Below are 16,520 nucleotides of genomic sequence, written 5' to 3'. Positions count from 1 at the left end.
GATTAAAGTATCTGCACATTTTCTTTTGATTTCTGAGAAAGCATTATAACAGCATAAAACAGTAATTTTCCATGAACAAAACCAGAAGATGCACCATTTATTCACACTTTTTTGTTCTGAAACAGTTTTGTTATACAGGACAGATTTCCATGAGTATGTAGTAAAAGTGCAATCTCTGAGTGTTAAACAGTTCTCAAATGTTACTGGAATAAATTCAAAGACACATCAGCAGTCTGAATTAGTTTGTTTTAATTAATACAGGAAGTCTGCCAAAGCACATATTTGTGTTTTAATTTTTGTAGTGCAAAATTTTAGCAAGATTGAAAGCTACAGGTAAAACTGAATTCACTTCATAACAAAATTAGATTTCTGCTCTACCCGAAGTAGTGAGAATTTAAGGAAATTTACGAGAGAAAATACTTTACAAAATCTACAGAAGAATACATCTATAATCCAGAGTTTTTGAATATTATCTATTTCTAAGTAATATTTTTTCTAACACTGTAAAAGCAATCTAAAGAAATGTTTTATATAAACAAATACTGAAATTCCAATATAAACATGAGCCGCACCATGAGAAAACCAACATAGTGCATTTGCGACCAGCATAGATCAAGACCAGCCTGCACATCTGTGCAGTTTTGTCAGGATCCATGCTGTTGGCTTTCAAAGCTTACTGCAATTAGAGAAACCATTAGCGAACAACATGGATCCTGACCAGACTGCGTGGATATGCAGGCTGGTCGCAAAATACACTATGTTGGTTTTCTCATGGTACATATATTCAATAATCGGGTAGTATTAACACCTTGTGTTTGAAAAACTCATCAAACCTCTCCCTCCAGGTTATATGACAAACTTCAAACATTGCTGTTACAAGATTTTTACAAACACAAACCTTTTGAATCCTACCAAAAAGACAAAGTTATGCTCAAGAGAACACCTATGCGATATCAGTATACTGGGTTTTAAGTAACGCCTATATAATATTTCCAGTAACAAAGGACAACCTATCCAGATAAATCAGAGGTACATGATCAACGAATTAAAATATCATTCCACTTTCTCATTAATCAACAAGCACTTACTTCAGCTTCTGCACCAAACTTATGTGACTACTGGTTTGCATAACCACAGTTCTCTTAAAAAAGAGGGTCATGATGAGTCTTGTCGCTCACAGAGTATAAGTCTACATGTTTCAAATGTCAAAACTGATGATTTTAAATAATTTTTTGGAAGATTTTCCGATGTACAATCAAGTAACCCTGGGGCATGGGCCATTTACCTGGGGGTCATGATGTTGAAACAATTTGTAGAAGGCTATTGGCAATGCTGCATGTCAATATTAAAATCAGACTTCTGGTTTATTTTGAATTTTGAGATTTTCCTATTGTAAAACAAGTGACCCTGGGGCTGGGTAATTTGATCGGGGGTCATGAATTTGAACAAAGGTCCACTGGCAATGCTTATGTGAACATATCTAAGCTCTAGGCTTCGCGTTTATGGTTAGATATGTTTTCAAGATTTCTCCTATGTACAATCAAGTGACCTGGGGCGGGGTCATTTTGACCCAGGGGTCATGATTCGCATCAAATGTTTTTGAAGGTCCATTAGGCAAGCTACATTGTGAAAATTCTAACAAGCTCTAGGGCCTTCTTGGTTTATTTTCTCAGTAAATTTGAGATTTTCTATGTACAAATTCAAGTAACCATGGGGCGGGGTCAATTTTGAAGCCCCAAGGGGTCATGATTTGAATAAATCTTTTAGAAGTCTACTAGGCAATTGCTACATGTGAAATATCTACTGATATGAGGCACTTGGTTTATTTCTAGAAAATTGTTTTTTGAAGATTTTCCTATGTAAAATCAAGTGACCTGGGGCGGGCGTCAATTTTGTACCCGGGGGTCATTGATTGTTGAATACTAAATTCTGTGAGGTCCATTTGGAGGGCAAAAAAAATGCTACATGTGGAAATATCTAAGTGTGGCCTTCTGGTTTATTTTTAGAAAAATTTGAAGATTTCTATGTAAAACAAGTGACCCCAGGGGCGGGGTCAATTTTGACCCAGGGTTGAGTTGAACAACTTTAAATTAGATAGGTCCATTAGGCAAGTTTCACATTTTACATGTGAATTATCTAAGTCAGGGATTCTGGTTTTTTGAAAGGAATGAATGATTTTTTAAGGGATTTTCTAATGTTAACATTCAAGTGACCCCAGGGGCGGGTCAATTTGACCCGGGGTCATGATTTGAAACAACTTTAACAGAGGTCCATTAGGCAATGCTCATGTACATGTGAAATATCTAAGCTCTAGGGCTTCTAGTTTTTGAGAAGAAGATTTTTAAGATTTCCATTAAAAACAAGTGACCCTGGGGCGTGGTCAATTTTGACCCCGGGGTCATGATTTGAACCCAAATTTGGTTTTTGGGTCCCTAGGGAATGCTTCAACCAAATATCTAAACTCTAGGGCTTCTGGTTTTTTAGAAAAAAGATTTTTGAAGTTTTTCCTTTCGGTTTCCATGGCAACCAGAGTTTGCATGGAATTCAATTTTTTGAACAATTTTTGTAGAGCTTCACCCCAAGGAAAAAATTCCTGTGAAGTTGGATGAAATTACTTAGTGGTTTTGAAGGAGATGTTGTTTTAAAGGAAAGTGTGGCCGGAGGACGCCCGGGCGGTGGCGTCACAATAGCTCACCCCCGGGACTTTGTGCTCAGGTGAGTAAAAAACTGCAAGTCTTGTCCATAACAAATTCATCTCTCTTTTTTTTTATGTAAAACTTTTCACAGAGAAAATTAAATACATGACAAATTTTTAAAGAAAAAAAATTTGAAAATTTTTCGCATTTTGGGTGATTGTTATGTGCCCCAGCAGTGACATGCCAAATCAATCAGAAAGAAGAAAACAAATCAGTACATCTTTGATTGATTCACTTATAATGCAGACAGATGTTCAAGTGTCTTCTAAATTTGAACTTTTCAGTTTCCATTATTAGTAAACATCCTTAAAATTTAGTCTTTTTTACAAGAATTTAGCAACATAATTGAGCTGCGCCTTGGGGAAAACCAACATAGTGGCTTTGCAACAGCTGGTCCAACCAGCCCGCAAATCGCGCGTAGGGCAGGTCCCTTTCTGTTTTTTAACGTTTCCTATTCCAATAAGGGTTTTTAAAGCAAACAGCATGGATCCGACCCGATCGGGATCCCTGCTGGTCCAAATGCACCCTATTGGTTTTCTCATGGTGCGGCCGATATGTTTCTCCTTTAATCTGAGCAATCAACATACATCTCTGAGAAAATTTCTTAAGCAAACTGCAACATAGTATTGTAGTAAAGATGACTTCTTTGTTTCACATTTAATCTCTTCATGTGAGACAAATAGGTGATCTAACAAATCTCAATACAGTCAACATTGTATTAAGAGACAGCCCAAAGGGACTGATAAAGGTGGTCTTTTAATGGAATGGTCTCTTAATGAATTTCAGTCAGGTGAAGAGAACAGTTATTTTTAACTGTTTTGACATGACATTGTATTACTAACTAAAATCTGTTTTAAGATCATGAACACTTTTCCAAGTCCACAAACCGTGAAAATTTTAGCTGGATTGTTCGTCAGTTTGACTGTTACAAAGGTTAATTGCATTCAGTCAGGTTCAATATGTACTCACCAAATATAGGTGAAGAAAAGCCCAGCGGGACTTTGGTATCGGGTTGCTTAATAGATACTTTTGTCAAATATTTTACCTGTCGGGACTACATTAATGTGGTCGCTAGTCATTTAATAATAAAGCCGTTTAATTGAATGAATTTATGTACTGAAAACGTTTGGGAGGGATTTTGACCAGTCGTTTCATAAAAAAATCTCTTAACAGAGGTGGTCGCAAGTACGATGTAAACAGTATTTAAGATTTAAAGAAAAACTGAGGCTCTACAGTTATAACACTTAGTTTGAAGACCAGTCTTTCCATTGTTCAATCTCATGGAAGTGATCAGAAGACTGGTACCCTTCTCAGTACTAAGTTTGACAATTACTTAATACTGACCTTTTCTCCTAATGCGCTGATCTCCCTTTGCTATCATCTCGACTTTCTTCTCAAACATGGACACAGCAGGCGTCACCTGTGTCAGTTGCTGAGGTTCCGCAGGGGGAGGTTGGGAAACTGCAGGTGGAGGTGGGGCCTCTTCTTGTGGTACTGGGAGAGGTTCTGGCACTGGTTCCTCACTGGTTGCCTTTATTCCTGTTGAAGTGCAAAAATAAATTGAAATATATGGACAAAATTATACAGAAATAAGAAATTTAAACAAATGATTAATCCTGTAAATACTCCCCTCACTAAGCCATTACACCTGGTATCTCCTCTCATTAAGCCTATCTTTCTAAAGCCCCTCCCAATCTTACCTTTTTACTATTTAAAGCTACACCTCTCCTCCCAACTACACTCAGGTTGCATCACAAAGTTAATAGCTTCCCTCATCCTATATAAGGGTCTGCATATCTCCAAACAAGATCACAAGTACAATATCAATATAAATGTATCATTAAAATACAAAGTTATGATATCTGGTACATTAATATTCAATTATATTACATCATCAATCTATTGTGAATATACTGTTCATAACCTGGCTATCACACCAGCACTGATATCTAGAGCCACTGACTGTGACAATTATAGGCAAAGTCTGCCACTTTGCAGGATTTAAACACACAATATTCCTGTTAAAATCAGTGCTATAAACACTGACATCATGCAAACACATTAAATTTTGTTTATTAGTTTCATGCATTATTAACTATTTTAACATAACCATGCAAACTTAAATGTTATAAATGTAAGCATATATACAGTCCTACATGCATTACTGAACTCTTAAATGAATACCCTATTTTCCCATGTATTTAATAAATTCTTAATAATATACCATCTTTCTCCAGTAACTTGATTCTAGCAGATGTCTGTCTCAGCTTCACTGCAGATAACTCTACCATTCCTGTTTTAGGACTTGAGCTAGTTCTCTCCCCTTCCGTCTCATGTGACAGACTCTCTGTTAGTACATTATATTGAACAAATATGTAAGAACAGCAGTCGGAAAATATCTGGGATGTGGCTAGACATACTCATTATTTACAATGTACAAGAAAATCAAATATATACAGCAACAAAAGAAGCTCGTGGAAAATATGATGGCAAATAAGGTGTCCTACAAGTATTAGATGAAATCCTAACCTTCTGAGAAAACTACTAATTTTTTACGGACTTGTTTTGTTTGTTTTGGTTTGGTTATAGAGCAACACAAACATAATCTAGGTCATATTGGGACTTTTCAAGCTTTTCATAGTTGAGGACAACCCAAGGTGCCCCTCCGGACATTGTTTCAATGACCTTAACCACTCGGCCACAAAAGCCTCATTTAAAGAATAGGTATGCCTTGAATTTACTTTACTCTTGCATGACAGTAGTGCATAAGATACAACCAAGAGGGGACAGTTTGATGAAGATCTAGCATTTAACAAGAAAAGGTGACTTGAGCTTATATGGCACCTTTATGGAGATTCATCATTCACTTGAAACAGTAAGACATTTTTTTGTACTTTGCTATGTGTAGTGGTGCAAAGCCTGGGTAGGATAGTAGTACACCAGGATTGTAAAATTTTTGACAGTTTCAGTGGAAGTGTAGAAATACTTCCTTCATGGCCTTTCAATATCTATGCTAAAACTGAGACTAATTTTGCTTTCTGTTACAGGACAATTATGATGCTAGTAACATTAATGACCCACTTACTGCAATACGTCTCTGAATCATAACATTAACTACCTCCTAATAACATCATAATTATAATTTGGTTATGTATAACCTAAGGATACAAGGCTAATATCACCACTAGGCTATTTTTGTTTACTTTGTACAACTATGTAAAGCAACTACAGGTTAAAAACATCAAAAGCTATCTAGGCAAAATGCTCTAGGTTACACTTTGTTTACAAAAGAAAAAATAAACCTAAGTATATTTTCTGTCTTCAGTGTGTGCATCATACAAGGTCAGGACATGTCTATGAATTTATTTCCTTAAAGTCAAGCTAAGTCCATCAAAGCACCTTACAGACTAAAATTGTGTCCCTATGTAAATCAGCCCCTTGTAAAACATATTGACTGTATATATACCTATGTAACCCAGTTCCATTTAAAACAGGTGTAACATACTGTCCCTACAAAAAACCAGTCCCTTGTAAAATAGACATAATATATTTGTCCCTATGTAATCCAGTCTCTTGTAAAATAGACATAAAATATTTGTCCCTGTGCAATCTAGTCCCTTGCAAAAGAGACATCGGATACCATATTTTGTCCTCAAGTGAGTCAATGTATGACCATTGTAAAACCATCATATTGTGTTTCTCCTTAGTAAACTAATGCCATTTACCATTTTGTCTTAATTTAACTTTGCAAGCCTATGGAATTTTATGTCTACCTGGTACATCAAATAGGAAGAAAAAGCATTAGAAATTCTTAAATATAGATAGACTTTCATAATTTCTGCATTATTACTCAGAAAATAACTTATCTACCTAAGACCTAGATGTAAGAAAACAATGTGAACATAACGTTTGCATTTTATAGAGCAAAAACTTTCACATGTGCAGAAAATAAAATGTTCTCAGCAGGTTAATGATACAAAGCTAATATACTACAGTCTTACATTCTGCTGAAATATATGTTTAATTAATCCTTTTACCATGCATTATGTCTTATGGAAACAGAAAGTTTGCATAGAACTTCTTGAACAAAAATGTTTTGGCACTAATCACGGATTTTTTCACATAAAGTTAATGCATGCAAGCTTCTGATTGTCTTACTTTATTAAATCCTACACTTTCAAATGGTATCCTTACTGATTTTATTTATTAAAATAGCAAACTTATGTTTGTAGATTTTTCAGGGACAGTGGGACATGAACTGTATTCAGACCTGAAAGTAGCTGCTACCAGGAAGTTCAGAAACATGAAGACACTAAGGTGGAGCTGGTGAATGAAGAGGATCAGTGTGTCAAAGAAATCAGAACCAGGTGGACACATTATTATTATACAAGATTTAGATAGTGCACTTTTCATGACAAACATGTTCAAAGGTGCTTTATGTACAAAGGCAGCCAATCAGGGTGCCAGTTCATCTACCAGTAGAGAAACACAGGGATCTAACCTGAGTGACAAAGACAGAGAAAGCCTCCAGAACAGAGACAGAACTTTTTTAGATACAGACATGTCTAGCTAATTTAGCATAGTTCTCTGCAAAAATCAGTTTGGTTCTTTAACATGTCTGGTGTGTAGGAGCAATATACTAAAAGCCAGGGAAGAACCAGCACTGGCCTCTGGTTAAGTGTGAGAACCTCAAAGGTATCTCTAAATTTTCCAGTGCCCAGACTCTATTCAGGCCTGTTACCACCAGACCAACGTGCCACATAATGTTAATGTGTTCAGAAAAATTCAAGAAAGAGTAGAAAAAATATTTGAGAACCTGCAAGTTTGGCTTAGAATGGAGAACAGGACACTACTGACCTAATGGGTTAAGAGTTTGATCACTGCTTGGATAAATGATTTCTGTGATTAATTCCAGGGCTCAGTGCAAAAAAGGTCCAACTCACATTTTTTTCAAAAAAATCACTTTTTGCATACATGTGTTTTGTTACGTGATTGGATGTTGTTAATCACATGTGTAGAGCTAGTAAGTAATGTAATTAACCCTTAGCCTGTTGGCAGTAAGTGCCTCTGCCTTTGCAACCAGTGCAGACCAAGATCAGCCTGCACTGTTCACCATTCAGTCAGTATCTTTTTGGTAAACACCCCTTTTAACAGTTAATGGTACTGTCCAAAGACGGACAAGTTCATTATAGAAATTTAGCTGGGTAAGGGGGTTAAATCCTGAAACACTGGGTAGGATAACTGACTGCCAAAATAATGACCATCAATCTCAACCTTTAACACAGAGTACAGAGTTGTTACTTTCACAACATTTTCAATGAATTACACATATTTAAATCTACTTTAAGTGGGGTTAAAGGAAACACATTTTTATACCACAAATAGCAAAACATGCACATATTTTAGCCTTTCAAGTGGTTAATTACAAACCAAAAGCCTTTAAAGCATGCATTTTTGGCAACTTAATAACTGTTAGATGTACTTGTTAATCACTAATTACTGTAACACACTTTTTGCTTTTAAGAAAATTATTGCTGTTCTTAGTTGGCTATGCTATTCCTGTGTCTAAATTATGACCAATTAAAAGTAAAACAGTACGTTAATTTACTGCATGAAATAGTTTCAATAAATGTTCTGGAAACTTCTTCAAGAACAAGAGCTGTTCATAAGATAGCTTACTCAACTATTCAGCAACGTCTAAGCTGAATTGGGGCAAAACATGGCAAGACTTACGTAACTGAATTATTTTGTTACAACTCAATACAAAATTAGAAATTCTTTAATAAGGGCCATAGTTTGGAATTTAGTTCAATCAAGATTTCTCTAATGTGGGAATGTATGTATGTTTGATGAGAAGGGTGTCTTCAGCCTGATAGTTAGTTGCATGCAAAAATATAACTTTCTTTTATTTTTAAGTAAAAATTGCCATATTTTACATTATAATCAATCAAGAGTTATCTAACTTGATTATTTCAGTACACTTCATGCCTGGGAAGTTTCAATCCAACACATGTAGTTGTTCCTGAGATACTGCTTGATAATTCAACCAAAAGTTTTCTAACTTCTTCTTCAAAAGGGGTCATAATAAATATGAGGTATGCATTATATAAGCAACTCTGTCCACTGGGAGGCATTGTAGCATGCAATCATGACTGATAAATAAACTTGCACACTTTAATAAAGGTGTGACAGCAAATCTCAAGTGAGCAGAATTGCTCTGACTAATCTCTGAATAGCTGAAAAGTTGCTAAAACCTACAACTTGTCCAAAACTTTAAAAGTAGCAGTTTTTGAAAAGTACAGTGTTTTACAGAAATGAACTTCAGAAAACATTTAACCTTTAGCCTGCTGGCAGCAAGTGACTCTGCCTTTGCGACCAGTCCATTTTGGAAATTTAGCAGGCTAAAGGTTAAACTGATTTTATATGTGTGTGTGTTTGGGTTTAACGTCTTTTTCAACAATTTTTCAGTCATATAAACGACGGAAACTGATTTTATGAGAACATTTATTAATGTATCAGCTTAAATAAAAAACGTTCTTTTTACATACCTGTTCTCTTTAACTGAACCTTGTTTATCTGTTGTATAAGAGCAGCTTGATCTGGAGAAGACTCTTTTCTAGGTGGCGCCACTGATTGTAAATTGTGCCCTCTGGTTGGTTCTGGAGAATAGCTTCCTGCATTCTCATTAGGTAATGCCATTCTTGGTCTTGGTCCCTCTTGATTGCTTGCAACTCCTTGCTTCTTTGGAATCGATGACACTGGCGGTGGAGGTGGCGGGGCAGCAGGGGCTGCAGGTTGATGTCGTGGCGACATGGATACTGCAGAATTCGGAAGACTTTGATTTACAACAGGCTCCATCATATGAGGCACATTACCGAGCATCGCTGGGTGTGGTGGCGGTGGTGACGGAGGTGGAAGATCTGTGAGCAATTCTGGCGGGGGAGGGGGTAAAGGTGGGGAAGGAGTTCTGTTGGTGTGCTGGGCTGCAGCCATGTAATTTTCTCTCACTGTAAGAGGTGGGGGTGGTGCAGGAAGTAAATCCTCCTCTGGATTGCATGGAACCGATTTACTTCTCTGTGATAATTTTTGTGCAAGTTTTGGTGATCCAGGAAAATTTGATTTATGAACACTACCTTGAATAGATGACTGTCTTTGTATTTTTGGGCTCTGTGGATAATGTGGCTGTGGGGCTGCCACTCTATGACCTTGACTTGGATGATCTGGCGGTACTGGAGGTGGAGGCCCACAGGGTGGTGGCCTGTGTGATTGTGGATGAAATGCTGATTCATGTTTCCCATAATTCATCACTGGACTACTTCCACCTTGATCACTGTACTGATAGTTCGAAAGATTTGGCACATTTTGTTGACTGTGTCCATTTTGTGTACCAGAGGGAATATTTTGATTCACATTTTGGTCTGTCACATGATGTAGTTTTTGTGATAAAATTGCAGCACCATAAGAAAATGGTCGACTTCCTGCCGAACTCGGGCTCTGGGGCTCATGTCCAGCTCTTGACTTTAAAACTGGAGAACCGTGAGTTGTGTGTCTATCTGACTGATTCCCACTGTTCTGCTGTTGCTGATAATAACCAGTATGATGTGCAGGGGAACCATGGACCATATGAACTGGTGACTGGTTCCCATAACTTTGTGGTTGCTGGTGATATCCTGGGTGATGTGCTGGGGAACTGTGGGGTGAATGCATTGGGGACTGGCTCCCGTAACTGTGTGACTGTTGATGATGACCATGCTGGTGATGGGTATAAGATTCTGTAACATGGATTTCCTCGTAAGTTCCTGTCTGAAAAATATTTTTTTGTTGTTGACAAAATCCAAAAACATTCTTATAAAAATAATCACAAACTAGAGTTGTCACAGGAGTGACAAATTATACCCCCACAATATGGCCTTGTTACAGAACTAAGCCAATGTCAAAGCCAAACTTGCTTGACCTTTGAAGCCAAACTTGCTTGACCTTTGACCTACTGACCTCAAAATCAATAGAGGTCATCTGCTAGTCATGATCAACCTCCCTATGAAGTTTCATGATCCTCGGCCCAAGCGTTCTCAAGTTATTGTCCGTAAAAGGTTTAAATGACCTTTGACATTTGGAACTCAAAATCAATACGGGTCATCTGCTTGACATGACCAACCTCCCGATTAAGTTTCCTGATCCTAGTCCCAAACATTCTGAAGTTATTGTCCGAAAACTGTTAAAAGGTCACTGTGACCTTGACCTGTGACCTACTGACCTCAAATCATTAGGGGTCTTCTGCTGGTCATAACCAACCTCCTATCAATTTTCATGATCATAGGCCCAAGCATGCTCAAGTTATCATCAGGAAACCATTTAACTGTTCCGAGTAACTGTGACCTTGACCTTTGACCTACTGAACTCAAAGTAGAACCTGACCAGTATTTTATGATGTTACACCTGTGTACCAAAATTTATGATCCTAGGCCCAAGCATTCTCAAGTTATCATCCGGAAACCATTTAACTGTTCTGAGTCACTGTGACCTTGACCTTTGACCTACTGAACTCAAAGTCGGACTTGACCTGTATTTCATGATGTTACATCTGTGTACCAAAATTTATGATCCTAGGCCCAAGCGTTCTCAAGTTATCATCCGGAAACCATTTAACTGTTCCGAGTCACTGTGACCTTGACCTTTGACCTACAGACCTCAAAGTCAAATTTGACCTGCATTTCATGATGTAACACCTGTGTACCAAAATTTATGATCCTAGGTCCAAGCATTCTCAAGTTATCATCCGGAAACCGTTTAACTGTTCAGGATCACTGTGACCTTGACCTTTGACCTACTGACCCCAAATTCGAACTTGACCTGTATTTTCCAATGTTACACCTGTGTACCAAAAATTATTTTAATCGGTCAAGCCTTTCATGAGTTATCATCCGGAAACCATCAAAACCAACGGACCGACCGGCCAACCGCCAAGCTCACTCCTATATACCCCCCCAAACTTCGTTTTGTGGGGGTATAAATATGAAAATGTTAGGAAAAAATGCTGAAAATCATGACTTGATTAACCCAAAAGTAATTTAATGTCTGAGTCATTATTTCTTTCAGCACTGGAAACTTATCTGAAAAAGGAATGCCTGAATATTTTGTTCAACTTCAAAGATTTGTTGTAGTTTATCCCAAGAGATCAAATTTCTATGCATATAAATAGTTTCCATCGTAAAATTTCAGCCAGATTCATGCAGCCTGTTGCATCTGTTCCCAGACCTTCAGAACACCAGAGAAGATTGGAAAATAGCTGTGATGGTTTTAGTTTTGCTAAAACTGACAACTATGTGGCAAACACCGGGCATGAATACTTTGTCTTTTTATATTTTTTTTTTGCATAATCAGTAACCAGCATTTCATCATCTGACATATAGCATTGTACAGAAAATGTTAAATAGTCTTATTACTCTATACTTATTTTTCTCACACATAACAGACTGGCAAAATTATGTGTTTAATTTAACAATATAATGAAAACATATACAGAAAGAACAGTTTTACTGACACTGAAATACTTCTGCAGATACTTTTAATGGTCAACAGCTTTTATCATTTTGAGTGTTGAACATAAAACTATTAAGAAAAAGTAACAAGAGCAGTTCGTAAAACATATATGGCCCCTAGTCCCATGACTGCTTACTGGAGGCAACTGGGTACCTATGAAATTTTGTTTGATTTGATTTGAGTTTAATGGTGCACAAACAGTACATGTTATATGGCACCAAAGTGGACTAAAAAGTTTCATTTCATATCTCATTTACATCAAAATAAATATGAGGTATGCATTCAACTTTGGTACCTGCTAGAATCAAAGAGATGATTCAAGGGTAAGGTCCAAGAATTTTCAGTTATTGATCAGAAGACAATAGATCTACCAACCAACCAGTAGACTGACAGAAACGAGCGAAACAATATACCGCCTCTTCTTGGAAGGATGGCATTTAAAGTTTATGATAAAACAAGAAGCTGCGTTCAATAAACGCTTGATGCCCCCAGTGGCATCCTTGTCGATAGATTTAGCACCTAAGTCCAAAACGAGGTCAAGGTCAAGGTCAAACTGAGGTTAGGTGATGTTTGAAGATGAGGAATGGTCACAGTTTACATCTGTATTAGTATCAATTAATTCTTGTAAGGGGTATTGATGCTAGACGAAACGGTCCCATTTGGTTAACCAAGAGATGACCCACATAAAGCAACCTAAGTCCAAAATGAGGTCAAGGTCAAGGTCAAACTGAGGTCAGGTGATGTCTGAAGATGAGGAATGGTCACAGGTTACAACTGTATTAGTATCAATTCATTCTTGTAAGGGGTATTGATGCTAGATGAAACGGTCCCATTTGGTTAACCAAGAGATGGCCCATATAAAGCAACCTAAGTCCAAAATGAGGTCAAGGTCAAACTGAGGTCAGGTGATGTCTGAAGATGAGAAATGGTCACAGGTTACATCTGCATAAGTATCAAGTCATTCTAGTAAGGGGTATTGATGCTAGACGAAATGATCCCCTTTTGTTAACCTCGTACTGATGGACGGACGGACAGAACAATCACTGTATGCCCCGCATCAGTAGATGCTGGGGGCATAAAAGCAACATCAATATGGCTGCTGACTATAAATTGTTAACTAAAAGCAACACACAAAAATTCCCAATACTGTATGTACATCTGGAGTTTATTCGAACCAAGACAAATTTTTTCACTTACCGAAGACGTACTCAGCCTGGTTCCTGGATCACGTTTTGGAGGAGGAGGGGCTTGCTTTCTATATTCAAGATAGCCCTGAAATATGAAATGCTTTTAATGAGTGAATCAGAAACCGAGGACAGTCTACTTCATTTTTTTCAACACTCTTTCGTTTATACTGTATGCTATAACCTAACTAGTAAAATTTTGCCAGTACTAGCCTGTTCTCCATCAGTATCTGACTACTTCTGTACATGAATCAGAGTTGTTAGATCAAAGATCTTGTTACTTTTGTCTACAGTCAGTCTTTGCCAATACCATTAGCATTGCCTGGGATTCAAACCTATGACCTCATAATGAGGTACTGTGCTACACTTTTGAGCTAATAAACGAAACTGGGTATCTACAACAGGTCAAACTCATTCTAGGAAAATACAATTGGGTTAATATTACAGTAACTTGACCTGCAATGTTGTATTTGGCCTGAGTGGATTATGCAAGGCCCGGATCCCAAGAGGCGCTTAATTAATTGCGCCGAGTGTGATCAGGTCTGCTAAAATCCAGGAAAGCTGAATGCATCATTGCAGATCAAGGTATTGCTTTAATGGCCCTTTTATTATATACATAATTACACCTATTTCTACTGTTTTATCAGTCAAAATGGAATAAAATTGTAAACAAATAAAGCTGAAAACTGGACTCCCAAATGTGTACTTTTTGACGCATGAAATGTCCCAACTAAAACAATAAGTTCCACCATCGAATACTTTTCCATATCGAATAGGAGTTGAATACAGAGCTTTGCATTCGTCAGTGAAATACAGACTGTATTTCAGACCGGAAGTTAGACGGTATGTAATAAAATCATATTCCTGTATTGAATCATCATAATCCTGGTTAGTATGAGATAATAATGCAACAATGATTCAACTGGCCTTGGTACAGAGCACTTCACTAGTCCACTTATGTGTCTTCCCATCTCTACATATAGGACTAAGTGCTTTTTTGCATGACATTTTGCCATTTTTTTTAACCTAGCAATTGATCAATTCTACAATAAACATTGAAAAGACAGATACCAAAAGAGATGAAGACTAACATTGAACACAAAAAAAATGATTTTGTTAGCCTTATTTTTCCTGTCATATTTTACTCTTCTGATTTCTCAGCTATTGTCTTTAACAAAAGCTACAACCTGAAATGACTTCAAATAAAATCCCATACAGCAGATCTTAATAGGTACAATCCTATGCAGCAGACATATCCAGTCATTATCACAATAGGTATAGCACAATACTTTGAATTAGAAGGGTGTATGTTTGAATCCTAAACAAGGTATTATGTTCTCTATAATGACTGACCAAAGGCAACAAGAGCACTGCAATGTGGAGCAAAATACGCCCGAGAGTGTGACATTTGACCCCTAAGTGTGACCTTGACCTTGAAGCGAGCTATCTGAAACATATGCTCTGCATGTCAAATCGATGTCATCTTGATGTGTTGAACATTTGTGCCAAGTTTCTTTAAAATCCTTTAAGCAGTTAAAGAGTTACAGAGCGGACACAAGACAAAGTCATATGACTTTTAACCCCTAAGTGTGACCCTGATCTTGAAGCGAGCCATCCAAAACAAGCACTCTGCACATTGTCTCGATGTGGTGAACATTTGTGATAGTTTCTTCAAAATCCTTCAAGGGGGTCAAGAGTTATAGAGCGGACACGAAATTGCTAATGGACAGATGGACACTGGCGTCATAACATACTATGTCCTTCAGCGATCAGTCATCAGTTATCTATTATCCATATGGAGAAGTTATAAAAATAGTCAGGTTAATTGTGGAGATCAGTAATAACTCTGGTAAAGAATCCAGGAATACTGGCCAATGTATTTACCTGAAATACCATAGAATCAAACAAACTAAGACAAATATAACAGACATTTCAACCAATTCTATATCAGCTTTGCTTTTTGCGTGACAAAGCAATACTTTACAGTGATTTACATGATTACATTTCTGTATAAATATCTCCACTGTAACTGATGTTTCAGACTTGTAATAAAATGTTTGTAGCTCTGAGAAATTTCTTTTATCTGCATCTTCCAATATTCAGATAAAAACTAAAAGGAGGCGAAAATATATGTTTATATTGTAATACACCTTTCATCAAATTTGCAGGTTCTTCTCTAGTCTGGGTTTTAACTGATCTCCCTGAAGTCCATCAATTACACACAAAAATTTGCTGGCAATCAGTGAGCAACAACATTGTAAAATTGAGTCTGGAGACCAGGCTCAGAATGTTAACTTGTAATTGATCAATCTTAACATTGTGCAAAGAAACAACCAATCACATCCTGGTGACTGGTCTCCTAATTCACTTTTATAACCACAGTCCAACTTACAGATGCAAATTTAGTAGACCCGAGTCTCATGCAGACTCATATCATTGGTCAATTTCAAATCTGTGTTCAGATATAGCGAATGGGATGATTTAAGAAAAATTACCTGATCCTCTATGCTAGCATACATCCCCTGAGAGTACATCTCCTTGGGTGGAGGTGGGGGTCGTGAAGGGTCATAATGCATTCCATGTGTAGGGGTTGGGGGTAAGCCTCTCTGTAAATGTCCATTCATGTTGTCTTCTTCACCAGACTTGTCTCCTACAAAATACAAACACAACATAAAATTTATGTAATGAATAAAATTTAATTCCCTTGACATACAGTCTATAGAGGGATTACTGTATAACTCTATAAAATTAATTATTTAAATGGACACAAAACTAAGAGAAAACCTCATAACTGAAACACTTTGGGAGTTTTTGCTGTTTTTTCTTTCTTACTGCTTCAGATGTATATATATATATATGTCCCTACAGACGACAGATATTACCACAAAGTAACACTTCTGGCATTGTGTGAAAATGTACTTACGTAGCACTTAGGGTAAAAGCTGATTTTAGTAACGAAACAAAACATATTGTCTCTCATTACAAGCAATTAACATTGCTCATTAATTGCTGTTTAGTATACTCTACTATGAGACTCTAGGCTAGCTTACATACATGATATATGACATGATATGGTGAAAACATTTTCAGTAGCAAAAAT

At 37.1% G+C, this 16,520-nt stretch overlaps 1 protein-coding gene across 14 annotated transcripts in view; it reads right to left on the bottom strand.

Annotated features, from left to right (window-relative positions):
- The window catches only part of LOC123556063 (unconventional myosin-XVI-like), a 150,462-nt gene that overhangs the window by 40,870 nt on the left and 93,072 nt on the right, over positions 1 to 16,520 (bottom strand). For 13 of the 14 annotated variants that reach the window (XR_008371733.1, XR_008371734.1, XM_053548318.1 and 10 more), the window contains 5 exons: positions 15,916 to 16,070; positions 13,434 to 13,508; positions 9,245 to 10,499; positions 4,921 to 5,043; positions 4,041 to 4,235 (listed from right to left, as the gene is read on the bottom strand). Coding sequence is in view for 12 of the 14 variants with exons in the window: in XM_053548318.1 (XP_053404293.1) it covers positions 4,041 to 4,235; positions 4,921 to 5,043; positions 9,245 to 10,499; positions 13,434 to 13,508; positions 15,916 to 16,070 (1,803 nt within the window). In the remaining 2 variants the exon portion in view is untranslated. The remainder of the gene's footprint in view (positions 1 to 4,040; positions 4,236 to 4,920; positions 5,044 to 9,244; positions 10,500 to 13,433; positions 13,509 to 15,915; positions 16,071 to 16,520) is intronic. The other variant, XM_053548323.1, reaches the window with a different exon arrangement.

Source organism: Mercenaria mercenaria, chromosome 7 (assembly GCF_021730395.1).
Source record: "Mercenaria mercenaria strain notata chromosome 7, MADL_Memer_1, whole genome shotgun sequence".
Lineage (NCBI taxonomy): Eukaryota > Metazoa > Mollusca > Bivalvia > Venerida > Veneridae > Mercenaria > Mercenaria mercenaria.
The sequence above is the reverse complement of the archived record's forward strand: the minus strand, read 5'-3'. Positions and strand labels throughout refer to the sequence as shown.